Source organism: Caloenas nicobarica, chromosome 12, assembly GCF_036013445.1.
Source record: "Caloenas nicobarica isolate bCalNic1 chromosome 12, bCalNic1.hap1, whole genome shotgun sequence".
Lineage (NCBI taxonomy): Eukaryota > Metazoa > Chordata > Aves > Columbiformes > Columbidae > Caloenas > Caloenas nicobarica.
In genome coordinates this window covers 15043848-15065925 of record NC_088256.1, presented here as the reverse complement: position 1 = coordinate 15065925, position 22078 = coordinate 15043848, and the positions used below count along the sequence as shown (strand labels likewise).

Sequence of the window (22078 nt, the reverse complement as noted above, 5' to 3'; positions counted from 1 at the left end):
CAAAAAGATTCTTAACTTACTTTTGAAATTTTTCCATAAGTTTCTTCACCATCTTATCTGTGATCCCTGGACACGTTGCTTCTGCTATATTGATGCTTTTCTCAAGTTCCTCAATCGCTTTCTTCCTGCTAGCGTTATTTGTGTCCTGCTGTTTGAGCTGAGTAGCAGATAAAAGATATAAAAGTTATAAAACTTATGAGACACTTGGGTAATAACTTTCAAAGAAGTTTTTAAAGTCAAGACTTACCTCAGCAAACACAGGGGTGATTATCATAGTTAAACAACTCAGCGTTTTGACAAGATCCTGATCCTAAAAGTTAACAAATAAGGACTGTATTAGCATATTCCTAGATAACGCATAAGCTGCATTTAACACAGCACGTGTGATTTTGACAGTTCAGTTAAATTCAACAAAATGCTTGAAATACATTACAAAAATAACGAAGGTACAGCACATCAACAAATGTTACGCGATGTGGAAACCGATGCCTGATGACGCATCTGAAACGATGTCGTATATCATCAGAAAAGCAGTTCAGTTTTTTCCTTCTAATATTATATGAGTCTTTAAAATTCACACTTTTATGAACAGATACTGATCTATTCGTAGGCGGCATCTGTTGCATTTAAGGCTGACATGGGCATAGGATATATCACTAACAAGCATCATCTCTTGAACTACAAAACCACGGTCAGTTCTTGTGAAAAGTGAGTCATTACTAAGTTTTGTCACTATCTTCCTTTAACCGGCTTCAAAACCAGCACTTAGAAAGAAGAACTCTTCAGAGTGTACACACCGTCCCATTCTGCAGCTTCTTCGCATCTGGCTTCTTTCGAACTGTAGTAAAGCTCCACTCAGGATGGGAGTTATTTTCTTTGTTACTTGACTCCCTGAAGAAAAAGGATATAATGTATATAATACTAGCCACAACATAACACTAAGCAAGCATAGGTAACCCAAATACATAATAAATATACACAGATTAGTTTTGTAGTCCTTAAAATAAGAAGAAAAACGTGTATTGAAACATTAACCACTCTTTCAAAAAGAAAACAAAAAACCCCACAACTTCAGAGGCTGAATAAACTGAAATACGATGAAAGCAAATGGAAGATGTTATCTACCCACAAAGCTTACCTTCTCCATGGTATCCCATTTAAAACAGATACGTGATATCCAGAAAAGCAAGAGACTTACAGAATGTATGTTGTTCCACAGGCACTGTGCCAACTTCTTCATACACCTCAACCTTTCTCTGCAACTTTTCTAATTGTGATTCATTGTTTTTGGTACAACCACTAGCCCTAGACTAGGAAATACACAGCACTTAAACAGAACCGAAATTGAGTTCAGAGAGAGAAAGTGTAAAGCGATAATGAGCGCATAGCTTGACTTATGCATTGGTCTTTAGGTTCATACAAGGGGTTTTCTTGAATGGAAAACATATGGATCAAAGACAGATACACAGTAGAAGAGTTAATTACATAGAGAAACTGCAACAAACCTACTTCAGTAATGTTAAAAAAAAAAAGCCCAAAAGAGACTAAACTGAAAATAAACTTACGAATCGGAGGCGTCGGAATCACTTTCATCACTACTATGTCCCTCTGCTTTCCATCTCTTAAACCTGTCAATCAGTTCTGTCAGATAGGATGTCTTCTTGGCATTTTTCATAATGAATTTGTGCTTCAGAAGTTCTTTTGCAGTAGGCCGCTGTAGGAAACACGTAAATATTTAATGTTATGCTAACATTTCATGACTTTAAATGTTAATAGGGGAGATTTAGTAAGACAACTGACTTGTAGAGCTAACTCATATAGTATCAGGAAATTAGTGAAACAGGAAGTCAAGAAAAGTCAGTAATCCACATTTACAAGCGCTCCAAAAATATGACCAAGTCACACAAAGACTATACTGCTTGTCCTTGTATGCTAGAAGGTACACACCCAGGAAAATGACTAATCAAAATTCTCCAATGCAACATTTCCTTGTAAGCAGAATTCAGACAGACAGCAAGAGTTCTGCTAGAGAAAAAGAGGTAAGATTCTGTCTTCTGTCAAAGCTTCTCTCTGGCATTATCCTCGGCTTGAGTGTATTTTAAGAAGCTGCCTCCAGCACCATCACTTCTTTCAGCGTTCCCCCTCTCCCTTTCAGTATTTTGAACAAAAGAGACTAGGATGGAGACACAGCTATTAAAAACACCGCTACTATTAATAGTGGAAAGTATGGTCTCTCAAATTATTTCAATCAGTTATGGTGCATTACACCAGCAAAATGGTTTGCAAGCATGAGAGAGCAAAAAACAAACCCAAAACATCTATATATACACACACACACATATATCTACTCACAAACGTTGGGTCCTTGTTCAGACATGCATCAATGAATTCTTTAAAAGGTTTACTGAATTCTCCTAATAAAGTCGGAGGATTGTTTTTCGGAATGAGAAACAGAACTCTCATCGGATGCATATCAGAGTTGGGAGGCTCCCCTTTGGCTAGTTCAATAGCAGTGATTCCCAGCGACCAGATGTCAGCCTGAAAAAGGAAAAAGTTGCTCTTAGTAAAAAAATTAAGGGCTAAGTATTTAATAAGTGAAATCTTGACATATACTGCATCTATATAATAAAACTAATTTTGGTCTAAGTAGATAGTGCACAAGGATTCCTTTCTAATACTTGAAGGCTATAATTCCCACAGACTAGCTTAATCAGTCTTTAATGACAAACATCTACAACATCACTCTTGTTGCACATTGTAAGCTAGTTAAACGTGCACCTGAATACTCATGCTTTTGGAAAAAGCTTCAGAAGCATTGCTCTTCCTTTGATTTTTTTTTTCTATATAATGAACTACAAACCACCACAAATTTCCTATGTCTGATTTGGATTTTGTTTAGACAGCAGAACTGCTGCTGATGTTACTTTTTAAGCTGTAGATGCGCTGAGGTATTCAACCTTGTCTGACACCTCACTCTAAAGAAAAAAAGGCAGAGACTTGAATCAAATCCAGTAGGTGATCACTTAATTTCTTTCCCAACAGACTGCTTGATGAATTTAGCTACCAAACCATCAACAAGTAGTTAGACCTGAAACACCAAGTTCACAGTGTAAGTCTCTGAAGAACAATGAAGTGGTATTTATTTTAGCTAAAGGTAAGCACTGTAAACAAATTCTGTCTTTGTATCAAAATATCTTATGAACTAAAGAATTCTTCGTCGATTTAGAGATTCTTCCCAAGTGAAATATACATTACTTGCATCTTTTTAGATGAGTTACAATAGCTTTTAAGGTCACTAAAGGTGTTTATCAATAAAAAATGGTTGGAATGGTTGACTACACTTGGCACAGGAGTCATAAACCAAAGTTGCTCATAGAGTAAACGGGTTACAATTTGCATCTCTCCAATATACTTGTCCTATTTGTGAGAACTAAAATATTTGTATTTAATATTGAAGAATTAAACTATCTTGCTGTTTATTACTGAAACATCACAACCAACAATTGTTTATTGAAGCAAAATTTGAAAGAAGAGATACGACTTGTAAATTTCTGCCACTACAAAAATGTATGTATTTCTGTCTTATTTTCAGTCATTTTGAAGTAGGATAGAGGGAGCAAGGTTAAAATTCAGCCCAGAAGCCAAAATATTCACCAGTAATAGTCTAGAAATTGAGGTCTATCCTGTCCAAAACCCTTCATCTGTCCTACCAAAGGCTTGCATCTTCTTTGCTTTCTCACCACACTTTTGGCATAGAAAGAAAAGAGAGAGGGCATTGCTCTTGCAACATATTGAGGAGATATGGAAGGCAAAAGATCAGGTTGATGGGAGAATGTAAATGAAGAGGTGATACAGCTGAATTTATACACAGGGAGAAGAGCAATTACTCTCACTTCGACTGGACAACACACACTTTTAAAGCAGGGTAGAGTGCTTTTCTAAAATGCCCTAGGGAGCACATTAGAGTTGCACCACTGAAACCCTAAACCCAAGAACTAAAACATACTCCTTCTTATTAGCCAGAACCCTTGTGACATGTACACAAGTTCCTTCAAGCCTCAATGATCCTGGGAAAGTCTCCTGGAGCATGAATATGTTCAGGACATCTCAGATATTCAACAGTCTTTCATTTATGTGCACATCACAAGTACAGTTACATGTTTATTATTTGAGAAGAACCAGTAGGAAAGTATTACTCTGCATATATCAAGGTTTTTAGATTTCTTACTCCTATTTAAGGTCACAGAGTGCAGAAAGTCCAATGCCAGCAACAAAGCACACTGCCATTTCAGTAAGCACATGCTCTAGGTTGTCTGGTGGGTATAGACATGGGAGAAGAGGGGACTGTTCCCTCCTTATCACCATTTCTAGCAGCTGTTCTCAACTCTCAGAAAAACACGAAGGAGGTCTGCTTTTCTACTGCTAGTCCACAGAGGGAAACTCTCCTTCACAATTAGTCATCCATCAACAGCTCCCACAGCAAAGAAATGCGTGAGGTACCATAATGCTGCCACAGCTGTAGTTCAAGTTACTTTCTTCCTCCTCAAGATCAGTGACCTGTGCTAAAATCTTCAGTATGACACAGGTCCTCAGAAATACCATTAAAGAAATTATATCCAAAGCTGTTTATAAAAATCTGAGAAAATAAACTGATAAGTTCTGGTGGCATTCTAATTTGTGAGAGCTTTGTTACTGTTTGAATTAAATGCAAAACATGGAATTGAAATTAAAAACAAATGAACCAACGAACCCAGAACACTGAAAGCATCCAGGGAGTTTCTCTAAAAGAATCTTAACATAAAAGCTTTAATTTACTTGCTGAGTTTGCACAGGTCTTGCATGAGAGTACAGTGACATGTAACTGCTGTACAATTGAATCGTACTTTTGATTTTATTATTTGAAGTCCTGTAATTTGAAATCTACTTATTTTTTCTCCATACTGATATGAGACAAAAGGAGAAAAATCAGTCATTTCCGTTGGATCTGCAGATACAAAGAAAAGGTATTCTACTCTCATACTTACTTTCGAATCATACGCTGACTGCTGAATAACTTCAGGGGCCATCCAAAACGGAGTTCCAACAAAGGTATTCCTCTTAATTTGTGTGTCTGTCAGCTGCCCGGCAACTCCAAAATCAGCAAGCTTAACATCGCCTTGTTCTGACAACAAGACATTGGCAGCTGCCAAGGGGAAATAACATAACATCGAAATTAGAATGCTGCTCTTATGATTTTTAAAGGCTTTAACAACGTAACATTTAAAATGTTATGCACCTTTTATATCCCTGTGAATTTTCTTCTCTGAGTGTAGGTAGTCAAGACCTTTCAAGATTTCCTTTAGCATGGTAGCAATCTGGAACTCATCAAATGGGCCAGCACGGAGCTTTAGAGAAAAGACACATTAAAATAATTTCCATCTTGAAACTAATTTTTACCTTGTTTTTCATTTAATTAAATCTTAAGCTTGAAAGATTTTTTTAAAGAACTTCCAAAATTCATTAAATATTCAATGAAGTATGTCGTTTTATCAGAAATAGGTGCCATTGGAATGATCATCTTCACATCTTCTCTACTGACAGATTGAAAATGCTGTTACTTTTCTATTCTAATATATACAGTATGCACTCCCCTCAGCACGCAATGCACATGAAAAGCTAGAACTAACATCCCACAAATTTAGAGTTTCCTATAGACGGCAAACATAGCAGACTGAATTTTTCACTTTAACTTATTTTGAAATAAACTGAGTTTCTTAATCTACTCTATTTACTGTGTTTTTTAAATTTAATGATGTATTTTTTTCTTGGTACAGCATTTTTGATTCTATGCTTGCTTTTGCATTAAGAACATAAACCACTACTATAAAGCTGCTAGTATGCAATAATTGTAAACTTTGCACATTAGAAAGCTATGTAAATAAAACAGAGGCAATTAAGGTGGGTGATTCTGCTATTAAAAACAAACACACAAAAAAACCACCACCAACAAAACAACAACATGGCACTGAAACAGAGAATATCCTGAAATTTTGGTATGGTAAAGTGAGGCAAATGAGGCAAAACTTGAATTTTTTTTTTCTTCTAAAGGTCAGTGGTTTCAATTGTCACTAGTAAAAGCTATTTCACTATTTCTGGCACTCCACAGAAGACTATCAATTACTCAAAAATGTTAAAGAGTAAGTATCTCACAGCTCCTTTCTCAAAAGGACTGAGTTCCAGAGCTACAAACTACTACATGCTACACATAATTACTATGCTTTTGCATTCCCGTAGTTGTGTTGATGTGATGTAATTTCATAAAGAAGTTTAAATAGATTAGTGAATATACTTCAGCTCTTGCAGGCAGGACCGCTGTTAGCAAATATATAACCAGCATCATTCTGTAATACTGAAGACATGATGTTTTTCCTTCAGAATGACACAAACAAAGCCTGAGTTATCTGACAGGAAAGGGTGGGTCTCTGAGCCGTAATGAATGTGTGGGGAAACCACATCCACATCCAGGGGACCGTGCTCTTGTACTCTCTAACCTACAGTCTTCATGAGTGCTACCCCGTCTTGAGTAAAACACGCTTTCATGCTTAACTGAAAATAGAAAACTCAACACCTTTTAACCAGTTAAAATTAACTGTTCTCTGTGGGCACACACTTCAATCATTCAAAGACCCAATCCCAAAGGAAACATTTTTTTTTAATTCAAGTTTAATGAATATTCTACTGGGGAGAGGGGACAGAGAGACGACCCAAAACCCCAAAAAACCCACCACATGTGGTAAAAACAATACTTCTCCTCATACTACAAAAAATTGCCTTACATTTGTCTGAGAATAAATGGATGCTTCCTAATCCTTACAAATAAACAGTAAAAACAAACAGACCAATATCAACAGAATATAACAGAACTACCATTCAAATTTGCATTTTTTTGAGCATTACAATGTAGCAGCAACGCAATATCAGCTGTCTCCATATTTTATAAAGAGATATGAAAGTGCAGTGAAATAAGGCTCACTAGTACTTATAATGAAAAAACACCCAAACATATACTTACAAGATCCAAAGCTGACCCTCCACCCAAGTATTCCATTATTATCCATAGTTTTGTGCCCTGTAAAGGAAAGCATGAGTCGTTAGAAGTCGAAGGCTGCCATAAAAAAAGTATTGCAATAGACTACCAGCATACTGTTAGGAGAACGCAAATGCAGAGTCCCATTAACCACCAAGTTACATGTAATTACTTCTTGTAGAATGATTACACAGCCCCTGTGCAAGATGTCTAAATTTCAATTGACGTTTGACTTCCGTATTTAAAAAAGCAACAAAAAACTCCCCCCACCAATAATCATTTTCCACTAAAATGATTACACCTAAAGGAATGGAACTTCGAGGAAAAAGTGATTTGATGATGGTTTAAGTTTAAACTAAGTGTTTTAATGTAAGGTTGTAGTTCTTACGAGACTGTCTTTGCACTACAATTATTAATTCCAGCCATTTGTGATATATAAGCATTACAATTTCAGCAGGACACTTACTTGTATTGTCTACCACGCTTCTCATCGGAGGAAAATACTCAGAAATTACTTCTGAGTGAGAGAGTGAGCATGAACACACTTCAAAGACAATAGAAATTCAACGCCTAACGGAGGTAGCTGCCAGGTGCCTCTTCACCTACATGGTAACTGTGCCAAGCGTGTATCTAGCAAGTCCACAAGCTCCAACTTAAGTTGTCAGATCCAGCAAAAAGGGAGAACTGACAGCCCTTGAATATGCTTCTACCTAAGGATTCACATCCTACCAGAACACATCCCTGCTGCCACAGGGGCAGCTCCTGTTTTGAGGTACAACCACCAGCCCAGAGGAATGGCACTGTCGCACTTGGAACCCTACAAAAACGTTCCGGTTTCTGAAGTTTTCAGATCAGAGGTTCAAAATTGGCCATTAAAAGGTCAAAGACAAGAGCGATATAGTTCAATTTAAAGTATGTCTGAAAGCACCTATCTTAGGTTGTGAGATTTTATCATTTCTAGTCATATTGCAAAGTTCATAATACTCCTTCACTATATGCTATTTGAACTCAACCCCTGGGAATACATGAGTTTCTGTGCTTGCTTTATGGAGATGTCTCAACTACTAGAATACTAGAACTGACAAATTCTTCTAACACTGATTTCTAGATGCTGACTTTGCCCTTGGTACATAGCTACAAAATGTGGCTGGTTCGTATAAACAAAATCGGAAAGATTTGGTATCAGATCTACAGACTGCACATTTCAAAACTGGGATCTTCTGCTCTTTACTTGCCAGAGTCCCCACAGTTTTCAGAATACACACAAATATTAACCTATGGGCTACTAATCTAAGCAATTCTGTGAATAAAAACATTTATTTATTTAAAACAAAAGAGCAGTTATTAAAAATACTAAAGTGAACCAGACCTGGCGAAGTACCACGTAAGCTATTTAAGTCTCCAGCAAATATTTACCAGTGCTAGCTCCTTATAGAGAGCATAAGCTTATGGCAGAACTACTTTTCAAAGCCTCTTGCATTCCACACTGTATGCTTTCCTACCCTATTGCCTGACTACTGACAGGAACCTAAAGAAAACTCAACAAGCAAATAAAGGTGCAGTTTCTGAAGGCACCACATCCAATTACCTTAACAAAGCGTGCTCTATTAGATTTATACTGAATTTAAAAAACACACCATTTATGAGAGTCTATTCCAATATTATGAGATCAGCAGGGAAGGGCTGGCTAATTTTAGCAGTTTTTATAAAGCTCAACTTTGTCAGCTGAGAAGACCTGCAAGGAACTCCAGTTTAAGGCAAACATTGTGGTTACCAGACATGTCTGGAGGATTTGACTATTACTTGAAAACAGTATAGAGTGAAAATGAATAAGTACTGTGTTTCTGAAATAACGTCTCAAAGAAATTGGTACTATCCACTGTAACCGGGTGTGGATATTTTCTAGCCAGGCATGAACAACCTTTTTCCTAGCTATTTTAGGTCAACCAAGTATAAATAGACAATGTAGAACAAACAGTATCTTTAGATAGTCTCAAAGCTTTGCTGCACAAAGTGCTGTGCAATTTTGATGGAAGTCCCTGGATGCTACTATAGAAGTTCTCCATATTCAAGGCTGAAAAACTGAGAATAACTTCAGGCTTGCTTTGATTTGCAAAAGAAAAGAGCAAGCCCAAGAGGCTGCAGTAGTTACAAGGATAGATATTTAAACTCTTCAGCTAGATGGCACAAATAGGGTAAACAATCACAAAATTTCAGTCATCAAGAGTAGATGTATCTCTGTGGGATCAGATGGAAAGTTCAGCTCAATTATTTCATCAAGCTTCACAAATTTGCACAACAGAAACATGGCAGAATGATAGTGACTCTTAATATCTTTAATCTTTTTCTTGCCTGATCTGATAAGGTCGTAATACATCGTGACAAGCCATTAGGCTTGAGGAAAACACTCATTTTCACTTTCTAATGTAACTCAGGCTGCTGTGTTGCTATGCACTATCACTTTCAAGGGTACCCTCCACAACCAATGTTTTATTTATTGAGACGTGATGTTAATTGCAATCAAAGTGCAATATGGGTGGGGAGACAAATTTAGGTTCTGACCTACCACAAATACAAAAATCTACAGACATGTGCATCAGGATTTAACTTATCTAACAGCTACAAAAGTTTAATTAATACAGCTGTAAGACGGTATTATACAATTCTACATGCATTTGTGAAAGACACAATATAAAGGTAAAACATTTTACTACTGTACACAGATGTGTTTATTATGGTACATTCTTTGACTATATAGATGCTTGTACATCGCCTACCAATATATTCAGAAAACACTACTGATCTTGCCAGATACCAAATTAAAATTTAAGAAAAATAACTACTAACACCTAACCTCTAAGATTAATTCAATTTGAAACTCCCATTGAGACTCCAAAATTCAAGACATACAGGTACTCTAAATTACAAAGATATGGGGGTTTTACATATTGTTGTGTCACAATAACTAAAACCTGGCATCAGCTTTATCTCAAGAACCTCAAAGGAGATAGACCTCGACATTTTGTACCAATGATGAGGTTTTTAAAGCGTAAATTATCTGATAACAGACAAATAACACTGCACTGCTAGGTAAAAATATTAAGGGACATTTACAAGTCAGATGAACAAGCTGTAGCCAATGAACAGCTAGGCTGCGGAACTGAAGAGTATCTTACATGGCATCAGCTGAGCTAAGTTACAAATTAGTAAGTCAAGTAATTGAAATAAAGACACAGTTCCTGTCTCCTTTTCAGCAGCAGGAGCTTCTAAGGGAGCCTGCGCAGAGCTGCTCCCGGCCTGAGCCATGGGGCTGGATTCACATCCCGTAGCACCAGGAAACGGGAAAGCTGCAGAATATGAACAGACTGCACAAAAATAAAATCTCTTGTCAGAAATGCCTGCAATTAGAAAGCCCCTACAGTTAATGTATCTTGTTTTGTGTTTTAGTCACAAACAACTTTTAATTATCAAATATGTTATCTTACCAGAGTAAAAACCAAACTACATATCGATGACAAGAACAATCTGCTTATTCAAAGTGTACTTAAAATTGGTTAAAAAAACAAGAACAAGTTACAACAGAAGATGTTCTATTACAGTTCAATTGGATGAACTGAGGTGCACACAAAAAACCTGAAGCACATGGTCATAGCTGCAGTTTCTCTAAAGTAAAAACTATCAAATTCAAATTAAAAACTATCAAATTTTCCAGCATTTAAAGATCTAAATCAGATCTAGATTACTCAACCGAAAAAATATCAATAAAGTGTTATAGGCAACATGAATGACTTTGCACTGAGAGTTTGCTTTGTTACTGTCAGGAAAATATTGAGTCTCTTTGATTTAAACTGTGCAAAACTCAGAAACATTTCTAATGCCATCCCTAGAGCTTCAGAGAAAACTACATGTATGATTAGTATATGTTAGCAAACTATTTCTATTCCATAAGCATGATATGAAAGAGGGCAGACTGACTCAAAAGTTTTGTTTTCCTGTAAATAAAGATGCAAAGGGAAAAAGAAAACTCTCTTAAACTTTGAAATACCTTCTATCTACTGTATGCTTATGCTCTTTTTAGCCACTACCTTAAAAGGTATTTCTAGGAATATTTTCAGTGATCTGTATACATAAAACTAAGTATGCACCAACAAACCTATGGGACCACTTTTAATGTGATTTTTGTACCAGTCATATTCATAGAAAACTGCTATTCATCTCTGCAGCCTAGGACTTTGCTTTGTAAGAAATAAGATGTCTTCATTTTCACAATTTACCTCAGTGTTCTTTAACCTTTAATTACAGAGTCATTCGGTACACAACTGTACCTATTTCACCACTTCCAAGAGATGTCTACAGTACAGAGAGAAAATAAATCCTGAACGAAATATTGCACAGCTAAATACTTAGGCTGACAGCCTTTCTCAGAGTAACAGCTAATAAAAAGTTAAAAGCTACAACAATTAAGTAAAAAAAAAAAAAGGCAGACAGAACTCTTAAAATACCTGTTATTAGTAAAATGAAAAGGCAGCATAAAAGATTCTTTGCACATTTAATAAAGCTAATACACTCTTTCCCCTAAGGAATCTCAAGCTGAAAGATCTAGTATCAGTAAGCAAGAATAAATTTAGCCTAAGAAAAATTTAGAGCCAAGATACTACTTAAACAGTAATTTTATTTATTTTTAACTACAGAACTAAAAGTAATCCTTTATTTGTGAACATTTTTATTAGTTTGCTTGGGGAACAGCAATCAGCATAACTACCTTTCACACTAGTCTAGGATGAAAAACATTCCTGTGAACCATATTTTAGGTCAGGGGTTTTTTTTGCTTGGTTGGTTGTTTTAAGAAGAATTTCTTAAAGGAATGAGAAAGTAACCAAAATTCCACAAACACCTTCCCAAGCTCTACACACAGAAATTTTCCTTCCCCGAAAATATTACAAGTGTGAAAAGTAAACAGGAGATCAGCATTAATCTTTCAAAATTTATCCATGTAGAACAGAAAGGGAAAGAACTCAAAACAGTGGTGAGGAGAGTACTGCAGCATTAACATGATGCTGTATTTGCCAGGAATTTTTAAAAAGTAAAAAAAATAAAAAAATAAAAAAAAATCTAATCAGAAGTTGAAAGTTTTATAGCACTGATAGAATAACTACATTTACAAATCTAAGAAAACGGGTAAAAAGTGAAGACTTGCGTAAGGCCAAAGACAAACTGCTGTGATGCAGGTTTACAATACCCTTTTTGCTTTCAGTATCTATGTTGCTCTAAATAATGAAAATACTATTTTCTTATTCAGTCCATGACTTATAAAAGCTTTTTCCACCCACTCCTCAAAAAAACAACAAACAAACAAACAACCCAAACAAAACCAAACAAAACAAACCCCTACCAAATCAAGGTTTCATTTCCCCATTTAAAGCTGCTGAAATTGCTGTTTAGTTCTCAAATTTAATAAAACACTTTTCCAAGCAAAAACACCTTCCAAGATTTACATTGACCTGTTTGTACTTAAGGGCAAACAATAGGGCTTTTACAACACAAAGTTAAAATTATGATACCCAGGAGGATAATACTTAGGACTGAGCTCATCACAAATAAAGGACCATAAAAAAGACTGATCGTGTCTGGATCTGCAGTACCACTTGTGCATGGCTCCAGGGGAACATTTCTAGCTGAATTCAAAGTCATCTTGAGAAGGACCAGCTTGTTGTAATATACTATGATACAGGAAAGTAAATTCTACTACACCTCTGAATTCTATCACTTAACAAACAAAAAACTCCCAGTGATAAAGCCCAGTAAAGAAAAGGAAAGATGGGACACTAGTGACAACTTGTACGTTCACTTCAGATGAAGAACCCACAGAATACCAAGTAACTAAGCAAACAGCAAAGCCACCATAGCTGTCTTGTCTTGGTCAAAATGAGAATTTAGTATTTGGAGTACAGAAAATTAAATAACCCACTTAGCATTAAAATATAAAAAAAATGGAATACTTTGGCAATTTAAAGATGAAAAAAGCCAAATTTACAAAGAACAGTACTAAATAAATCCTGCAAATAATCTGTAGTATCACTGAAAGATACAAGTGTGATACAGGAATGTTTCTCAGAGATCTGTCTTTAGAATAATGTCAAAACTCCCACTACACCTTTAGGAGCCAGAAAGAAACAAACAAAACAAAACCCAACACAACAACACACAAAAACCAAACCCAAACAAACAAAAAAACCCAAGCCCAAGCAAACAAACCAAAACCAAGCAAACAAACAAAATCCGCAAGCAAACAAAAACCCTCAGACATTTAAGATAGCTCTAACTATGGTTAACGCTTCGGCTTCTATTCAAAGATTTTAGTTTTTTTTAAAATCATCCAAAACATGTATGCACTGCAGATCATTTAAGCAATATTTAAGGTGATTATACCTGGACAGATCTGCAAGTTGAAAAGACTTACTCAAATTTTAGATTTCTGTAGGTTTTCATTTTTGTTTGTTTGTTTTTAAATTATGCCTTAGATAACATTTCACAGGGTGGTTACATAACTCTGCTGATGTCAGTTTTACTTTGTCTCAGGCCTGATATGCCGCATAATTACTAACACATCTCTACATGGTGCAGCATTTCTTCCCATACCAGGGAAAGGTTTTTGTTTCTATAGCTATGAAGGTATTTTCTTCTTCCCCAGGAAGACCACAAGATTGTGCTAGCGATTGTGGAGGGAGGAGAGAAAACCAGGTCCAACGGCAATGGTAAGAGGAATCCTCTATCAACTCCATTCATTCTCTAGCCATTTTGTGCAAATTCCAGCCTCAAAGAGCAAGCAGCAAAAGGAGCAAAACCAAGTAAAAAGCTCTTTTCAAAAAAAAAAAAAAAAAAAATCCCAAACCTACTGAAAACGGTCAAGTTGGCATGATAAATCTTCCTCAATTTTAGAATTTTTTCCTAGCAGCATTCAAAACAACTGAGCACTAGCAAATCTTGGTGTAATACTATACATTACCTTTAAATATGATCCGTAGTATTTTGTTACATAAGGACTATCGCACTGACTTAAAACAGTTATCTCTTGCTGTATATCTTCTATTTCATCTTCTGCTTCCTCAAGGTCTATGATTTTTATCGCAACCACTTGCTGTGTCCGATTATCAATTCCTTTAAAGACTTCACCAAAGGAGCCTTTCCCAATGCGTTCCAGTTTTGTGAATAGTTCTTCTGGGTCTGCTCTATGGTTCTAGAAAAAAAAGAAAATAAGAAGGGGGGAAAAAAAAAAAGAGTTACTTAATAACTTCCAAGTTATTAGCCCTCATTACTTCCCAAGAAGCACATCATCCAGATTTCTCGTCACTACAAGGCTCACATCAGATAAATTTATTTCCTGCACACTAACTTCTAATTCAGCTATTAGTTACAGAACATGCATTATGCAATTGCGTCAAAGGTGAATGAGCCTCACCAGGGAAGGAGTCGGGTACAAACCTCATTTCACTTCCCGACATAACAACCTTTTTAAAATGAAATAACAGAGTTGTTCTTAAAATTAATCCTATCTGTGCAGTAATTCAGAAGAGTGGGGAATGCAACTACCGGCACAGAAGCACTCACATCATCACCCAGGCAGAAAGAAAAGGCTGCACTTGCTACCTGCCAGACGAAGCATCCTACCAGGTGTGGAGTTGGTTGCGAGAGGACCACACTACCTGGTATTTACCATCAGATTCTGAGATCTGATAAGATCAGGTGTCTTCAACTAAAAGTGCTGAAAGTAGAGCAAAAAGGACTGAGGGATGGTCAAAGGAGGAGTAAGAAGGCTGGAGCAGAGTCCTGAAATGGGGGTACTGATCAGAACTGGCTGGTTTTACCCAAGCATGTCTTAAAAAGGGGAGCGGGGCGCTGCTCAGGACACCTGGCTTGGAATCTCTGTTGATTAAGTACTCTTAAGATCAGCAGACTGATTATTACATAAATGTTTTAAATTCCTCAGCTCCATTCAAGTAGTTATGTGGGAAACGAAAAGGAAGTAAACTCTTATTTTCCCTTCAAGATAAAGCATGCTACATGGCTGCTTAGAGAACCTTGTGTATCCAAAAACCACAGCAGTGACTTCTGAAGGATACAGATGACTTGCCCCACAGTTTAAGAACACAAAACTTCAGACCGTAGTAAGAAAGTTTACAGAAAAGCAGTTTTAAGAGGTAGGACAGACTTGCTAAGAGAACAGCCCATGCTTTGCAGACAACAGAATTAAACATATTACTGCTGTCAAAACTGGGCAACTCATTGTACAGATCAATCTTCGATCAAGGAACATCTGCTCCAAAAAGCCCTCTGGCCCAATAGCAACATATAATATGAAAGACATGCTCTGCTTTAGATCTTTCTCACACTCCAAAACTCAGAAACAGCAAAAGAAGTGACAAAAGCAGACATTGACAAAAGCGGACATGCAACCCAAGGCACAGATTACATAACAAAATACTCAAGTATCAAAATGAAGCTCCAGAAAACATCTTTACACTAGTGTTTTTGCAAATACATTACTACTTGAACCTAGTCCAAAATGGACAGTCTCATTTCCTTACTGGGCGCTCATTGTCTTTTCTTCTACCACAACCAGAATTTCATAGAATCATTTCAGTTGGAAGAGACCCTCAGGATCATTGAGTCCAATCATATTCAACTTATTCCACAATATGATGAGATGAATCAGGAAACAGATTTAGCTAAGAGTTAACCATATGATTTGTCAGGCTTGTTTTCAGTGGAATCACTTCACTGCTCATATATACCGGGCTGTCGTTTGTGCTATCAGAAGAGGAGGGAACATGAAGTAGTACAGCAGATTCATGCTGATCTGTGGAGTTACATTTTTAGACTGCACAAATATACAAGAAACACTGCTGTTCCTGAGCAGCACATTAAAGCAAGAAGAATAAGGAATTTCCCCTTTGTCTAGAATGGGCTCCCTGCTATTCTGCTCCACTAAAAACAAACACGCCCAACACCTTCAGAGAAATAATTAAGCAAAAAATTTTGTATTTTCTTCTGTTGATAGAACGAGGGAAAAAAATAAAAGATTAACAAACATATAATCAAAGCAAATGAGAAAAGAAAGGATGAGTACTATTTGGTCTTAAATCTGGGACACCTAAGGTAAAACTGGGAAAGAAAATGACTGAAGGCTTCAGGTATTCATAAAGCTTTTAGTTAGACAAAAAAAACCAATCCCAAACAAACCGTAAATCTTTAAACTGTCCAAAACCAGCCGTATTACCATACACTACTGCATCAGTTCCTGCCATCTTTTAATGACTAAGACTAAAATAATAACAATGATAAAAAATCAAAACCTGAATTTAAAAATCTATTTTCAGATGCATTTCAAAAAATCAATTTTGGGGACAGGTGTGACAGAAGTAACAGCAACTGCCACCCAGCCTTTCCTTACTGGTAGTTAAGCTGCAGAACTGTGATTTACCTAGCAATATAACATGTTCCTGAACTACAGCATTACTTGCAATAAGGTAAAATTAACTGATAGTTCTCCATGTATAATAAACAAAGAACACCACCACCCCATCTCCCCAAGAAACAGAGTTATGAGAGGGGATTAGCAAAACTTTAACTCCAAAATACTCATCTTCAGAAATAATAGCTTCATTTTGAAGCCTCACACTTCGAGCCTGGGATTCCAGGAGTCATTCATGTTAACTAACAGCTATTGTTGATTTGAGATAAAACCTGTTAAAACACTTCCAGACAGACAAAAGAAAAGCAATTTAATCACAGATGTAGCTAATCCAACCCTTCACAAATGTTTGATGAACTCAAAGGGCAACACTTGGGCTTTGCTTGGGGAGAAACCTTAAGCAGAAAATTCCTCTGGGCTCCTCTGTGGAAATGCACATCACACAACTCTACACCCACTTAACGGTCACCAACAAAACAAGCCGGGCCTCCAAACCCTCTCCCCCAAGCTGCCTCAGGTGAATCAGAGCTTTACAGGCTATTCTTCCAACAGCTCCTAACTCCATTCCATGGGAGTGCTGGATCAGGCACGGCTGGACCTCCCGACACCACAGAACTCCCTGTACATCCCTGGGAACAGAGGGGCATCCTAGGAGAACAAACTGTGTGGCACTACTAGAGGAAAGAGCCACATCGTTCTATCCTGAGAAAACCCTCTCACAGCGAGCAGAGTCAGCTTTACAGCTCCTGTTATTCACCAAGGCTGACAAGGGGCTGTAGGACACTCCAGGATAAGGGCAAATATTTCTGACCAACTATGGTTAATCCCAAGATAATGTCCTTTGGAAAGGCTTCAAACTTAGAACGCTACATAACTTAAAACATGGCCTTAGAACAAAGACTGCATTTTGAAACAAATTTGCCTTTATGTTTCTTAATTTCCTTATCTTTCAGACTACTGTTCTACAGGAATGTTTTTCTACAACTAATAAAAACCAAAAAACTTTAAAAGACTGATTTTTAAACAAACATAAACTTACATAATGCAGTAATGCTTATTCTCCCTCTCCTGGTATAGAAAAGGATGGATATATATTTTATATAAAAGTGTGTATCTGTGTATATACACTCGAATATATACCAATGAATTTTTGCAGCACAGCTGCCAGTTAAGCTTCTAATATGATAAAAATTAAAATTTCTAACACTATTAACACTCTTAAGCAAAACAACCAATTGTTATTCTCTGTTCTTTCATAGATCTTTCATTGAAAGAGAAAACTGTTCAGAAGTTTTGAAAGTTGCCTGCATGAATAATCATTGTTTTCTTAAAAATAAATACTGGTTTCTATGGGGAGTCATGTCTGTTGGGCAGCAGATGGTAACAATACAATAGACAGTGTATGCACTCCGTCATCACCTCTCTGAAGATAACACCTACAAGTGGACAAATCAGGAAGAGAATCTATTCCTCATCTCCTCCTTAAACATGTTTCTACCAAGGAAAAAAAAAAAAAAAAGAGCAGCAACAAGTATAACAAGCACAGACACATTCACATGGCAATTTCAAACCAGCCAGCGTGAGTAATAGTACCAGCACAAGCGTGAAAATACAAGCCCTCCTGGTAGCTTAGGAAGCCCAGCACATCACCATGTCGCCAGTCCAGCACCACTGCACAGCCTGCTCTAGTGTTCAGTAAAATCTCTCCTCCTCTCTTATTCAACCATGTGCCATTACTGTACGTGTTTATACACATACATATGTACGCATATGGAGTCACAGGATCATAGCGTAATTCAGCTTGGAAGTGACCTCAGGAGGTCATCTCATCCAACCACCACCTGCTCAGAAGCCCCAAATAAAAAAACACTATAGCATAATTTTTGCCAGTATACTTGCAGTAGCTGCATCAAGTATTCTGCCCATATGGCTTATATAAGCATTTTCTTTTGATTCCAGTAAACACAGCTACACAGCAGTGTCCTGGCTGTATTCTGCTATAAGACTGACTGGCTGGCTGACTCACCTTCCCATCTCCAACCCTTTCATATACCTGTTCTCCAAATTGTTCTTCCTTTGAAGCAAAGTTAAAGCACACTGAATATCTAACTTCCAAGATTATACAGACATCTAATGACATACACCAAATTAGAAGAGAATCTGTCAGACTGCTTCAGGATCTGTCAGTACAGGACAGATCTTTCACAGAAACAGGTCTTCTTAGAAGATTTGTTAATGAATTTCATTAAAGGGTACTGAGCACAACCGGATGAAAAACCAAAGCTTCAAAGAATCTTGGCCAAAGACTGAACTAATGCCTTGTATCTAACAAAACCAAAACTAGGATCCTCTAGGTCTCCCAAAGCAAATAATTTAACATAGTCTTGTGAGATTTCTTCTGTCAATGTGAGAACACATATCTTGTTGTCTTAAGAGTATTTCTAAAATCTGATCCAGAGATGCTGTTATACTACCTGGATTTTCAAGCATCTCCAAGGCTTTATTTGGGACAGAAGTTTCCTTAAAATTGTAGCAGTATTACAGAATAGCTCACCTACACTGGAAGGCATCACTCAAATACCTCTTAGATAAAGATGCAATAACTAGCTCAAAAGATTTTATAAAAGGTTGGTAAGAGAAGACTAGAGTGTCTATTTGTACACTCCTATAGCACCCGAACACATACTGGTATCTTTGGAAGCTGACACAATTATCTGTGTGCTTACAAGACTGTAATTTCAAGCAATTGCTCACTAAAGTAGAATGATCATGTAAAACCTGATCTTCATGGCCAGGGAGAAGCCAGAGGTAAACTATAACGAGAAGAGCTATCTTGCAGAAAGGTTGAGGAAAAGAAGGAAGTTACGTTACGGCAAAACATCTAAAACAAAACTAAACTAAATCAAAAACCTCACCAGTAATTAATTTGCTGTGCAGCCTCACAGCTACATCAGTATTAAAATGCCAGATCAGAACTGTACGCCAACTTTGTTGCTGAAGCCAGCATGCATCACACCACTTCTCTTAAGTTCCACTGGCTGAATTACGGCTAATAATAAAATTAAAGAGCAATTATGAGGCCTAGTTTATTATCTGCAAAATCTCCAAGACACCTTTTATTGTCTTAAGAACGAATATCTGAAACACAATGAGTTTAAAAGACACTTGAAAGTCAATAAAAGAAAAACAGACTAAAAGTTAAGACATTTCATCTATTCTCAGCATTTTTCTGACTTTTACAAAATACTGCATCTGGGTGGAACACATTGAAATCATAGGTAATCAGAGATTTATCTGTTCTCAAATAATGAAGCACTTCTAAGTTTTTTCTTCTTTTCAGACTTCCCAAAAAACTGAAATTAAGAGGGAGTAAGACTGGTAAATCTGATAGGCTATTAAGACTTCTTAGAGTAATGTCTTAAGCAACAGATACATTCTTTTTGGTTGAATATCTTTCCATACACTATCTGCATTTAGTTTCAGATATTACATACATATATTAGTCATACACCATACATAACCTATTATATAACAATATATATTCACATACATTATATGCATTTCCGTATTTTACCTGCACAAGGAACATTTCAGTTCTTTACAACAAAGCCACCACAAGTAGTGATAGATTTTAATTCCTGGAGCTCCTCTCCACCTCCTCCTGCCGATTTTATTTTAAAATTCTATTACAATTAAAATTATTAACACAAACAGTGCCATACGCGTGTGTGTATATATACATAAAAATTTAAATAGTTTGAAGTTAATGAAGGAACAGGTGCAGGTCCACTATTGCTTATACAGAATCAGAAAAAAATGAACCTGAAGACATTCAAAACAAGGATGGTACCTGTAAATGTCTTTTTTTCCATCTTGTACACACACTCTTGCTTCTCAGTGACTTTTGCATGTAACTAATCGCAGATTGCTACCCTGCAGTCCTGTTCAAGACTCAAACATCAGGATCATAGATACTTCATTATATTTACTGGAACTGTATGATACGTGCTGATGAAGAAAATTAAATTAACGACAAAACGACTTGATTTTATACAGTATCAAACTTTTACATTATCAAGCTTATCTACACAGTAGGTAGCAAAAACTAGATCTGAACTTTGCTGTCCTCAAATGGGACCTGTCCTCTGTTACACCCTTTATGAAACACCTCTCTTATCTGAAAAGACTCATTGCCATTTTTAGTGAGAATGTGGAGAACTTCAATGTAAAACGCAAGCAAAAATAAGCACCAAAAACCCATGTGGCTTTGTTTTCAGGAAGTCAGCCACAAGGTGAGCTGCTCGAATTCAGTGACTACAGAACTTTAAAATCAGCATTCAAATCCACCCATTCTCAGATTTTGAAGGGAGGAATCATTTTCATCTTCAAAGTATCTCTGACCTGTGGCAGATGCAAGCTGTCAATTTTATGTTGTGCCGAAAATGGAAACCACTGAACTCACTTCCTCTATTCTTAGCCATTCTTTCACTTTGGTAACACAACATGAAGCTGCTTAGAAAACAGCATAAATAAGCAAAAAGAAAGAATAACAACACATCTTCCGAAGATTAGCTCTTTGACAAAGGCGATTTTAAAAAATTACACCAGTTATTTATGAAGAGTATTCTGCATTGAGGAAACACAAAGAGAAATTTCTCCTGCAAGTGAGCTTCTCTGTAACTGAATGTCCTTACATTTCAAATGGAGTCCCACTTAGCTTCCATTCTGTGTATCAATACCTTTTAACTACCTAGTATCTTTAAAAAAAGTATCCTCGAACCACTGCATACAGCTACATATCCTTCGGTCTGCTCACGCCTCTGAGGAGCGTGGCCTGACAAAATAGTCAGAGGAATTAAGGAGGAAGGGGGGGCACAAATTATGTGGCCAGGTCTTTACTATGATTTGAGAAAGACATAAGTGGCTGAATGCTCTATAACTAGCAGGATGGACATCCTTAGATGGAGACAGAAGTCAGCTCAAGAAATCAAGAGGTTCTGGTATCACAAAGTGTTCAAATTCCATTCTGCATTTATTAGAGTTCAACAAGCTGATCTTTCAAAACACATTTCATCTCCCTTGTTGAACAGTGCAGGACAAGTGACTGGTGAATGGGCAATTAACCCACCTCAAAGAACTAACTGCCTGCACTGCTGAATTACATGTCAGGAGCCAGAAGACTACTGCAATTTCTCATTGCTGAAGAACATTTGTAATCTCTCCATTTTACGAACTGCTTTGAAAAACCTAATCTGCAGAGAGATTACAAAAGCCACATCTAACAGGAATATGGAAAAATAACCATTTATGGACTGCAGCCTACTTTTAGCAGTACGCCTTTCCTTTCAGCAAGCAGCCTGCTTATCAGTACATAAGTTTCTTTATTTTTGCCACACCCATTTAAAGGAACATCTACGTCAAAACCCTGCCAGCTATAAACCATATCATTACAGCATCTGGACCATTTTCCCAATATTTAGAGGTTCGGTATCTACAGCTAAATGGCAACTGCTACATAAATTTTGCAGGCCTCCTCACTG

General features: G+C 36.9%; 1 protein-coding gene across 1 annotated transcript in view; it reads right to left on the bottom strand.

Annotated features, from left to right (window-relative positions):
• STK26 (serine/threonine kinase 26) overlaps positions 1-22078 on the bottom strand; it is a 34522-nt gene that overhangs the window by 3860 nt on the left and 8584 nt on the right. Inside the window, exons 3-11 of the mRNA XM_065643458.1 lie at positions 14073-14303; positions 7052-7108; positions 5276-5384; positions 5025-5182; positions 2353-2538; positions 1566-1714; positions 798-891; positions 248-310; positions 21-157 (exon numbers count right to left, since the gene is read on the bottom strand). Of these exons, the coding sequence (XP_065499530.1) occupies positions 21-157; positions 248-310; positions 798-891; positions 1566-1714; positions 2353-2538; positions 5025-5182; positions 5276-5384; positions 7052-7108; positions 14073-14303 (1184 nt within the window). The remainder of the gene's footprint in view (positions 1-20; positions 158-247; positions 311-797; positions 892-1565; positions 1715-2352; positions 2539-5024; positions 5183-5275; positions 5385-7051; positions 7109-14072; positions 14304-22078) is intronic.